Source organism: Etheostoma spectabile, chromosome 13 (assembly GCF_008692095.1).
Source record: "Etheostoma spectabile isolate EspeVRDwgs_2016 chromosome 13, UIUC_Espe_1.0, whole genome shotgun sequence".
Lineage (NCBI taxonomy): Eukaryota > Metazoa > Chordata > Actinopteri > Perciformes > Percidae > Etheostoma > Etheostoma spectabile.
This window is the reverse complement of record NC_045745.1, coordinates 16,795,884-16,808,047: the sequence shown is the minus strand read 5'-3', so window position 1 is coordinate 16,808,047 and position 12,164 is coordinate 16,795,884. Positions and strand designations below refer to the sequence as shown.

Sequence of the window (12,164 nt, the reverse complement as noted above, 5' to 3'; positions counted from 1 at the left end):
ATTATTATTATTATTATTATTATTATATCAACTCATTTGGCAATGGCTTGAAAGTAATTTAACGTAACATTATTTTATTTCAAAAAGTTTTGCACTAAAGCTTGAAAAAAATCAAATTGTTTGCAATCTTACCGGTTCATTTAAATTAAAGTATGGAACGTATAAACAATTTTAATGACATAAAATAAACCTATGGCAACTGGACTGTGCCATTGAAATAATTATACTATTATTGACAGTAATTAACTTTAATAAATTAATAAAATAATTGAGACATTGTAATGTAAATGATTCATTAATAATTCAGTTTTAAAATGAAACAACAAAACATATTGTAGCGTTTTAACTACTTCTTGGTATTACATTTACTGATCTTTCTGTCTGGCACAAGTCATCGCACAATTGTAATTCAATGTAAAGATGACTCGTGTGCCATCTAAAAATCGAATGAGGTCCAACCTACGGAGCAGCAACTGGATCTGATTGGCCAGCTGTAATATGTTGGTGGGAGTCATGTGTTGGTTCAGACTAATCAGAACCAACTGTATGTATATTCCTATTGTGGTGGTACACTCCGGATTACATAAATCAGTTGTTACCATATACTACATTTGAGATAATAGCTGCTCAGAATTAAAAAAAAAAAAACTATATTTAACAAGCGTACACTTGTCAACTATTTCTACTACCTTCTGCTTTATTTTATTGTTCTCTCTTCACAAACAGATGTCCACAGCTCATTTTCCTTGATACAGGGACAAAGAGACCAGATATGTTATCATATTACATTTTTATGTTTTCACAGTATGGTTTGAATCTGCTCAAAACTGGGAGTACAAGATTTATAACTAATAAAATTAGAGTAATTCCATCACAATTCCATATAAAATCCCATTGTGTGTGGGGTTACAAAGGGAACTGTCCTGTCAATACTGTCTTTTTTATGTAAGCAGTACTTTCTAGAACAGTAGCACCCCTACATCTACACTCTGAGTGGGAGTGGTCACCCAGTAGTAGGCTGTGGTGTCAGCCAAATGTCAAGGACTTTTTAACAAGCAGATGTGAACCCAATTAAGTGTTTCTATGTCTTCCAGGGACGGGGTCTGAAACAGCATTTTTCAATGCCAAAAAGATATCAACTCATCACTCGAAATCGTTATAGTATTATAGAAGAAGTGACCTTGCACCCAGAGAGATGAGGGGACCAAAAAGCATGATAGAGCATCTACCTACAAGTGATTTATTGGTAGTGCTAACAAGTACACAACTGCCTTTTTAGGCCTGCGACTTAAATAGTTTTTGATTTAGAGGCACTCCACCAATTTCAGACAAAAAAGATGGAATTACTCTTCATATACTCTATGTCCTCAACAGTCCACTTCCGGGATTGCGCTGGTACCACAGGAAATTTTTGTTAGACTCTGTGCTGTGGTGGGTGCCATACATTTGTTAACGTTAGCGGACTCACTTTCTATGCAAAAACATTAGCTAGTGTTGTACACTGTTGGCGCTGTAGGGGAGCTGAAACGAGGCAAGGCACTCAAAGGAGCGCATAAACTACACATACCTTCATTTTCCCTGCAAAACTGTACAGAGTCCTTTACATAGAAATTAGGTCTGTGCAATTAATTGAATTTTGATTTCGATTTTGATTTTGTCCCCAAACGATCACCAAAATAATATAATCGAGAAAAAACGATTATTTGGCCATGTTCTGTTTTTTGTCTTCTGTGCTGAATGACACGCACATGTGCACATCCGCTCTTCCCAATAAAATCTCTCAGCAGTCAGGGGGACAAGTCACATGCATCATGTAAAATGAGTCAACGTGAGTCACGTAACGTTGTTCTAAGGTACATCTATGTGCTGGATTTTTCCTTAGGTAGTTAGTAAATGAGCCCACTGAGGGCAACATTATTGTTCATATTTTGGCCCAATGTTTTTTAATGACAGTAGGCTAGTAGTGGTCACTGTGAGTGAAAATGTGACTTGTGATACAATATTGTGTTATGTATGTGAAGTTGTTCATTAACTATATAAAGTTAAGTGTGATATCTGTAAAAGCTGAACCGACTCACAGTAGTAAAACAGATTTTATTCTGAGCCAAAGACTCTTTCTGTGAGATAAATGACACTAAAAGATTATACCCTGGACACTATCCATTATATCCAAAGGTTAATGAGTAATTGTGTTAAATAATCGTGATTTCAATATTGACCAAAATATTCGTAATTATTATTTTTTTCATTTCATAATTGAGCAGCCCTAATAGAAATCAACCCACAGACTGTTATAGGAAACCAATAAAGTCAGGGAAGGTCTCAGATTTTAAAAGGGTAACTACCGGTAACGACTAATTTATCAGACACATCTACTCGCAGCACCTAAGAAGCCCCGTGGTAGGAGCAGAGAGTAACAACGGTGCTTTACAGGTGTTGGGCTAATCACGCCGCCCAAGTAGCAGTGCTTAGCCTTCTGTGGAGAATAGTTCCAAGTATGTATATGGTTAGAAGATGGCTGTGCCACATGTGACCTTGTTATTTGTACACTATGACTATACAAATCACAACTTGTAAATAGGAAAATGTTGGCGTTAGTTTATCACTTTTGCGATCAGTAGGCCTTTGGGAGCAGTAGGCTAGTTGGAGCTGGTTACCTCAAGGATCTGTGCTAAGCTAGGCTAGCGGTGGGTGTGACAGACAGAGTTACGACACGCATGAATATGAAAAGGGTATGTATGGACTTATCAAACTCTGGGGGGATACGGTGAATAAGCTAAAGTCTTAATAAGTTGGTATGTTCCTTTAAGCAGTTATTTTGCTAAGCACTACCTAAAGTAGATAACTGCGTTTTATGTCTACAACTAAAAAGTTGTGTATAAATCTGGGTAGTTAAGATGCTCCTATACTTTTGTCTATCTCAAAGCTTTTCCTCTGCATGATAATGAACAATCATAAACCATCCTATCATGACTTACCCCTGATTGGGCCCCCACTCACTGCGGATGCAGAGGTGCTTGTGGACCGGGTCTTTCATGTAGCCGTCGAGGCAAAGGCATTCTCCTGCAAACAGGAAGGCAGTGATATTCAATCATGTGATCATTTTATGTATTGGAAAGTTTGCTCCTCTTTTTTAAATTTTACTCCATGGGATTTATCCCAAAGATTTTCCTCTTCAGGCAGTCAGGGCACTCTTAATCATCTGTTATTTTTAATAATGGAGCCATGTTTTTTTCAGCTATTTGAGCCACAAAGGTCTCAACAAAAGCTCACATAGTTTTCCAGCAGGGTGCTTTAAAAGGAGGTGTTCTAAAAATGTAAATGACTGGACAATGGCAACTAAAGAAAGCACTATCCATCATGTCAATGAATGGTTTCCTGACAGGTTTGACAAGGACACTGTTTGAATCAGTGGCTCACTGCTACACTGTTATGACATGGACACCTTACTGTATGACAACATACAGTACATTTTATGGTCCTCATTCTGCATAAAATGTCTGACACTTAAGCACATTTAGCAAGAAAAAAAACTTTGAGAGTGGGAGTAGCTAAGCCAGGAAACAGTTGTTGACTACCTTCAACGTCCAGCACAGAACTTGGCAAAGCCCCCTGATGTTGTTTATTGTCCCTGTATTGAGACACTGCATCTCAATGAGATTAGCAGTATAAATAAAGGTTAAATTAAAATTTAAAAAAAATGGCCGGGTTGAGCAGAGGGTAGAGCAGGCGCACATATACTTTGAGGTTTATGCTATGACCCAGAGGTTCAGGGTTTGAATCTGATCTGTGATGATTTCCTGCATGTCTTCCCCCACTCTCTCTCACCTAGCTATCCTATCAATGAAGGCGGAAAAGACCAAAACATTTTAAACTAGAACTGCAAGCAGTTATGACCGGGGTCCAAGCCTCATCGCGCCAGTCATCCCGACGCGAGTCGACATCGGGGAACTGGTGAAGCGCTCGAAAAAGCGGAACCCAAACGTAACGTGGGGTGGCACATCTCAGGAAATATTGATAGGTCTGAGCTACACAGTCCAAAGTACATTACCATTGCAAATATCCCATTAAAGGTGCTCAAAGCAATGTCTTGCGTTTTTTAGGCTACAACATGCTTTGTCACATACAGCAAACATCTCACCATCTGCTAGTTGCCTGAAAAAAACTCTAAAAGAAACGCAATCCTTGTAGACTGCCCAGGCTCCACAAACAACAAAAATGAACCGCACCACTAAATATAATCACCATTTTGTCAGGTTGGTTGTGAGATGCTATGTGCCAAGTTTCGTGCAGATCCTTGCTATTGTAGCACTTTGAGATTCCATTTGAAATGTAAAGGGAATTATAAATAAAATGTATTATTATAGCACGGTCTAAGAGGAGTTTGAAAAGTTGATTTTCAATAAATCGCAATTTTTCACGCATAAAAGTCTAGGCGGATATGGGCGTGGCCTATATCACAAGATTCAGTTGGATCTTGGAATTTAAAGGTCCGATGTACAGTTTGGGTGTTATAGGGCCAAATGTGTTTTTCTGCTATAGCGCCACCTAGTGGTGGAAGTGAATAATTTGTTGAGCCTGAGGTCTTTGCGGAGTTTTAGTCCAGTCCTGAAAATTGGACACCGCCACCTTGTACGGTTTAGGCTGCAGCGTGAGTTTTACGCAGAGAAGAATAATAATGGAGGAAAATCCTTAGAAAAACAATAGGGTTCCACAGCCCTGCTGTGTGAATGGTGTAGCCTTGCTACAACGGTTCCTAGCCCCTCGGTCTTGGACCCCTAGTTAAAAACAGTTCCAATGTTTTGTTCTTTAGTATTTCTGGAATGTATGAATCATTTTGTTTTACAAGCAAATATCCACATAATTACACTGATGCATGAAAAAATTGCCTGACTAATAAGGATGTTCTCATGAAGAAAGACAATAAATGTATTAACTTTATGGACCTTCCCCAAGCACTTGAGTTGCCCAGAAATCATTCCAAAGCAAACCAAGCAGAAGGAAAGGCAAAAATTACCATTCATATAAAAAAACGTAAGAGAGACTGGGCTTTCTGGCAGGTTGGTAATCAATTTGTCTTAGCTGTCACACAGAGCTGCAGCTTGTTTTCTTATTGGTTGTAGCCAAATGGCATATCCTGAACTCAACAACATTTTGCATCTAAAAACAGCTTATTATCTTGGAGTGAATACCGGCACTCTCACTTCGAAAAAAGTGGCTGTTCTTCATTCCTAACTGGTACGTGAAGCTGATATTGGGATATTTGTTTCAGCTCCATTAATGCTACCATCATGGTTTTGTATTGCAATATATTGTTCTACCTGTCACATTTCATCAAACACAAATATTACATCTCAAACCACGTGGTCACTTCGTAATGTGTTGCCCCGTCTAACTTGCTGCATCTCTAGCCTACATTTCGTGAAGCGCAGTAGATACACAAACACAACTTTGGCTTTGCTGGTTTCCTTGCTGGAGCTTAATTGCACAAAGTAAACTACTGCAAGATCCTAAAAGTAAAGAGTGAAATAAACTATGAATCCTTACTTAAAATGTCTAAATTTAATAGACTCAGTTTTTCACAGTTATCTGACTGGTGCTTTGACTGAATGACATCCCTACCTAAAATGGGAAGTGATTAGATCAGTGATTAGTGATTCTATTGAATAGATACTTGGCACTGTCATTATTTACTAAAGCAGAGCTTGTCTGGGTCTGCAATTTCCCAAAATCCACTTAGCATTCTGGCCTAAGGCAACATTTTGGGGCTATTGCTACTAGGATCACATGCTACCCTGCTCAACTGGAACTGCTTACAAATGGAGGCACTGTGGTCATCTAAAACTGAACCCCAGGGTCAGGACCCCCAATGGGATTTGTTTGACATACAATAAATGTTTTTTAAGATTGATCTACTGATATCTGTTTGATCAATCAAAAATAAACTAATACTGAGCTTCAATATCCAATAGCTGACCAATGGCACAAACAAAAGTGGAGGGGTGGAGGGATGTGCATACGGTACATGCTCTGATTTAGCGTTCTCCTGATGAGTGAAGCCAAGAACAGTGAAGCATCGGCTTTTTGTTCTGCTGTCAGCTCCCAGGAGAAATGTCGGCCTTGACTTTGCTCAGCATGAGTGATGGGGCCTCACCTTTGGTTTAGAGGGTTACCCATGGGTAACATGTACAACATGCTCTGCTCATGCTCAATAGGAGGCAAGTGAAGGGCACAGGCCCGTGGCTTATACACCACTGTTAATGGAAAAGGTCAACTGTCAGTACCTGCCAGGCTAAAGGAAATCAGAGTCACTGATTTTCCTGCAGATGTTACTTGAATAAAAAAAGAAATGACTAAGGCAGTTTGTGAATTTTGGGGGCTGTTTGAATTTGATAGCAGTTCTATTCCAGATATTCCACGTGTGCTCTTAAGTGGAGGCCCTGTCAGTTCAAAGACTAGCTTAAGTCAAACTCTTGTAGTGGCTGATATGTCAAGTTATATGTCAATGTGGGTCAATGTAGAATCAGATATTTACATCTATCACAGACTTTGTGTTCTCTTTTAATTAAGTTTGGCCAACACTGGGATCTGTCTAAAACCTGTGATTGCCCGACTTCATGTTTTTTGCCCTGTCATACTTTTGAGTAATGATGCTGCATGTTGAAATCTCGCCAATTAACATGGTGAGCACAATGTATTTTATAACGTATTGGTTTATATAAACTCTCAACAATCAGCAGAGTAAATATTTAATTTACATTCCAAAACTGTAATTAATTCATATTTAAGTTTCTTCTTAGTAATGAGGTCAAGTTCAAAGGGCTCATTATTTAATCAAAGGCTCTGCCCTTTCAACCTTATGCAATTATGCATGCAAAATACATAATGTTTTTCCTGAAACGCCACCTGAATGGTGTGCCGTAGGAACCGAAAACAGCATCCTTACAGCTCTGAACATACAGTGATTGCTACTTTGCTGCTTCGTTAAATGTGCAGTAAAAAGAGCAGAGATGTTTGATACTAGAAAGCTAATAGTATGTGTTGAATGACAGTCTAAATTGTGTCCAGGAATAAAAAAAGTATTGCTGGAGCAGCAATGAAATGACAGGAGCTGTAGCATTTCATTTAGATATGCTGCATAGCTGCTGAACAATGCTAAACGCCTCATCTTGCTTTAATTGCCGTTTCCTCGCACTCTAAGGTCACGGCACTCAGCTCAAACTTGTGTTACAATTGCAAGGTGTTACATACCCTAATTGCTAAATATGCAGGCGCTGAGCCAGTTTCTAAGCTTCACGCTTTATTTTCATCACGTCCCACCCAGCTATTTGTCACCTTTAAAGCACACAGAACAGAAGTGTAGTTAGGGCGACCAGACTGAGCAAGATGTCCAGATTGTCCTTAAAAAGCCTTGATCTGTTCTGTGGGCAGCAGTAGCTGCACTGGAAGTAGGTTTCTCTTCATGCATTGTTGATGATTCCGCTCATAAGGCAGATTTCCACACACCAATCCATTACACAGTCAAATTAATGAAGCCAGTATGTTATGATGTGGGGACATGCGTCTCCAGAGGCACAACGTGTCACTTTGTGTGACATATAGTCCCTTAAACATTCTAGAAATGGGAAGGTGGTGGTGAAACCAGCCCGTAAACATGGAAGAACCATGCTCTTTTTTAAAGATATTTCTCGGGGCTTTTCCCTTTTTTTGAAAGTGGAAAGATATGAATGGGGGAGAGGGATAGGGGATGACAAGCAGCAAAGGGACGCAGGTTGGATTCAAACCCAACGTTGCCGCAGGACTCAGCCAACATGGGGCTAGCACTCTTACTGGGTGAGTTAGAGGCCACCCTGAAGGACCATGCATTAAAACTTCCCCCGTCTTGTTTAATGTCTTGCAGGAGCAGCACAAATATTGTTGCAGCATATTTCGGTTTTCATCAGTATCTCCTCCAGCAGAAATGAGGATTGGATTTAGGATATCTAAATATAGGCATATATAGCACCTTTGCAATTTACCTGCAGCCCACACACACTTTCACTGTCACAATGACACACACACACACACACACACACACACACACACACACACACACACACACACACACACACACACACACACACACACACACACACATGCAGAATGGTTTCATTACCGGTGCGTCATGTGAAGAAAAAAACAAACAAAAAAACGACTTGCAACCAGTCCTGCTGGTCCATACATCCTATTATAGAGTGGGCATATTTGGATTTGGGTGTGTGGGTGAGTCTCAGAAATTATTTCAAGAAAGGTAAGCATGAGACACACTGGCCCAGCTTTTAAATTATTTTAAAAGGTCTCAGAACTATGTATTGCACAAGGGGAGAGATAGGCTGCTGAATGATGGATGCAAAACAAGGATGACACTCCCTCCACTTAAAATGTGAGATGTCTTCCTGCACTAAGACTCTGAGTGACACACCGACAGATAAAAGAAACTAATGACTCATTCTGGCCACCATTTTGTTGTGTCCTTTAGGCATGTGTGCAAACAAATATGAATAGATCATTCTGATATGAACAGATATAAGCAACTCATATATTTAAGACCTAAAATTTATTTAAAAACCATAGTGAAAAGACCCTTCAGGCAGATTATTTATTTATTTATTTTTTTAATTAATTTTTTATTTGGAAAGGCAAATTACAATTATTTTGTACAATCCAGCTCCACCACATTGGAAGTATAGAATGAAAACATAAGCCCAACCAGGTTTTTTTTTTTTTTTATAATAACAGAACATCCATAACAGAAGAGTGTGGGGGGGATGAAGGGTCTGGTCTGAGTTTTCTTATGTTAGGGGAAAAACCCAATCAAGGCGTAAGTTTGCCATAATCCTGAGCCAAAGTACAATACAACAGAAACAGTACTTGCAAGTTAGACATATTTAGTCCACAGGAATTACGATTTTTATAGTTTGTCCTTTAGACCAGATCCTGAAGAATAATTCCCTTCGGTCTCGGACAGAAAAAGATATCTTCTCCAGAATGTAATGTCCTGTACAATCTTGAACCATTCCTCAACAGTAGGAGCTTCAGGCTTCAACCATTTTCTAGTGATTGCCTTTTTGCTTGCTGCCAGGAGCACCACAACAGTTTTTATTTCCAGAGTCCATTTTATCAAGTGAAATGTTCCTAAGTATAGGGATTCCATTTACATGGGACCTTTCAGTAAAGATGTTATTCAGGTGGGAACACATTGTTCCCAAAAACCTTTAATAACCGACAATCCCAGAAGATGTGATGATGATTTGCCCCGTTTGTTCCACAGAGTCTCCAACATGTGTCTCCGCTGCCCTGATGTTTTTTCTGAACTGGAGTTACAAAAAAACGAACAGTGTTTTTCCAACAGAACAGCCTCCATGTGTTGGAGCTCGAGGTCATCCAGTGTAATTTGTTAATCTGTTCCCAGACTTCAGTTGAGATTGATAAATTTCCTTCTTTTTCCCATTTGCTTCTTATGCATTTTGTGTCACCTTGTTTAGACGATAGGATACCATTGTACAGTATGGAAACAAGTTTCGTGCATGAACCTGACTTCAACAAGGATAGAAGCACATTAAAAAGTCCTGGTTTGGCTGTTTCCCAATTGTCACCTATATTTTGATTGAAATAGGTCCTAACCTGTAGATATCTAAAGAAGTCGTCCTTCTCCAACCTTTTAGATCTCTGAAGTTCCTCAAAACTCAGAAACACGCCCTGGGTGAAGCTATAGTAGGTGGTTAATCCTTTTTGGATCCAACCTCTAAATCTCCCATCAATCTTGTTTGGTTTAAACGCTGAATCAAATGCACACCATCTGAGTATTTTTATCTGGTTACCCAATTTACAAATTTTAATGACCTTACTCCAAGAATCCAGCATAGTGTGTAATATTGACCCATGTGGTATATTCAGCCCTTCTTGTAAATTTTTGTCCATTAATACTGATATTAAAGGTTTTCCTTCCACTGTTGTTCCTTCCAAACTTTCCACCTTGCGTCGTAAGATGGAAGCATAAACAGAGCACAGGTCTTAATTGAGCTGCAGGCAATAAACCTGTAATTAGAAACCCAAACCACCTTTTTCTTCTTTAACTGCAGTGTACTATCCCTCACCCTTGCCTTTTTTTCCCTGCCAAATATACTGAGATATTAATCTTTCCCACTCTATGAAATGTCTTTCTGATATCAGGATAGGTAGACATTGAAATAGATATAGGAAGCGCGGGAGAATGTTCATTCTGACCGTCTCCACTCTGGAGTATAAATTTGAGAAAGGGATCAGATTCCATCTCTGTATGTCTGATTTCAGATTTGAGGTTAGGGACCCATAGTTGACTTCAAAAGTCTTAGTGAAATCTTTGGGCAATGTGACCCCTAAATATTTTATGGATTCTGCTTCCCAGTTCCAATTGTACAGGCTCCTAACATTGTTCTGTGGATTATAATTTATTGTTAAAACCTGAGTCTTGGTAACGTTTATTTTGTAACCCGAGAGTGAACCATATTCCTCGATCGCCCCCATAAGTACAGGTAGAGATCGAGCTGGGTTTGTTATGGTTAACAATAAATCGTCTGCGAACAATGCAACTTTTGTTCCCCGGATGCCATGTGAACTCCACTTGTCCGACCTCTGTCTATCCACTGACTTAGCGGCTCTATGAAAAGGGCAAAGAGGACGTGAAACACAGCAGCCCGGCCTCGTACCCCTTTCTAAAGTAAAAGGTCAGATAGGTCTCCGTTATTTTTATCCTAGCAGATGGTTTATTGTATAAAGCAGCAATTACATCTATTACGGTCTGGTGGAACCAAACCTGGACATAACTTGTAGAGAAAGGACCATCTGACCGATTCAAAGGCCTTCTCCGCATCCAGACTCATACAAGAGTCTCTATTTTTGTTGAGCTACATGATTAAAAATATGCAAGTTTTTCTGATGTTATCCTGCGTCTGTCTCTGTCTGATGAAGCCTGTTTGGTCCTTATGGATTATCACTGGCATATGTTTCCATCTCTGCCGATTATGGCAGTAAATAATTTATAATCAATATTTAGCACACTTATCGGCGGTAGTTTCCGCATTCCAACTTATCCTTTCCGTCCTTAGGGATTAGCGAAATAGTTGCTCTCTCCATAGGGAGGGATTATTTTCTTTTCCAGTACATTGTTGAAAACTCTTACTAAACAGGGACTAACTGATCTTGCATATCTCTGTACCACTCGGCAGCAAACCCATCCATTCCTGGAGATTTCCCTCCTTTCAACTTTCTATCACCGACCTTAATTCTGCTTCAGTTATCTCCGATATTAGTTTTTCATTTTGCTCACCTGTAATGTTGGGCAGATAGAGTTGGGAAAGGAAAGTGTCTATTTGCTGTTCATTATTCAATTTGGGCTGGGAGTATAGAGTTTGGAAAAAATCTCCAAAGCTTTTCTGAATCTTTTCTAGGTTTGTTTCAGGCAGATTATTTTTAAGCAAAAACATGTTTGTCAATACTTACTTCAGGCTCATCTGATGAGAACAAAATAAAGGGGATTTTGATAAAATAACTAGTTAAAAGTTTTGTTGTTTCTTTTTTCTTTCATAGGGGTATTTTTGTATGTTAGAACCCTGTTTTTGCTGGTGAGGCAGAAGGCTACTGTCAACGCCTCTACAGGGACAGCGAACATGTCATGTTTAGCGTCCTAAATTAAATGTTAAATGTTGCGAGCTTAGTCATAGTATTAATATCTTCTGAATTATTACAAATGTGAACACAGGCATTTACAAGCATATTTGTCAGATCTCATGTAAAAGTTTAAGATACGTAAGAAGAAAAGAAATATAAGATTAATTTGGGATTATTCGCAAGTTAACTATGGACAATTATGCGTTTACTCGCTATTATAAATTTTTATCGATTGACAGCCCTTGTTAACAGCAAGATGTATTATATTTTTTAAGTTTTACAGGATCCCACTTTCTTCGTAGTAAATTTGGAGTCAAAGAAGATAAAAATGTTTTCTCTGGCAGAGGAAGTGTTAAAGAGCTTTTTCAACAACGGACTTCTGTTTTATCAGCACATTGTTCTCATCATTTGGACTTTGAATGTGGCGTGTGACTTGAATAAAACATTGTGTACAGTACGTGCACATTATCCTTAAT

General features: G+C 39.0%; 1 protein-coding gene and 1 long non-coding RNA gene across 6 annotated transcripts in view; one reads left to right on the top strand and one right to left on the bottom strand.

The window, feature by feature from the left end:
* LOC116701036 (uncharacterized) overlaps positions 1-8,689 on the top strand; it is a 20,291-nt gene extending 11,602 nt beyond the window's left edge. Inside the window, exons 2-3 of the long non-coding RNA XR_004334794.1 lie at positions 1,031-1,036; positions 8,679-8,689. This is a non-coding gene — a long non-coding RNA (uncharacterized LOC116701036). The remainder of the gene's footprint in view (positions 1-1,030; positions 1,037-8,678) is intronic.
* Positions 1-12,164, bottom strand: part of LOC116701032 (astrotactin-1) — a 372,813-nt gene that overhangs the window by 239,269 nt on the left and 121,380 nt on the right. For all 5 annotated transcript variants that reach the window (XM_032534569.1, XM_032534570.1, XM_032534571.1 and 2 more), the window contains one exon: positions 2,979-3,063. In XM_032534569.1, the coding sequence (XP_032390460.1) occupies positions 2,979-3,063 (85 nt within the window). The remainder of the gene's footprint in view (positions 1-2,978; positions 3,064-12,164) is intronic.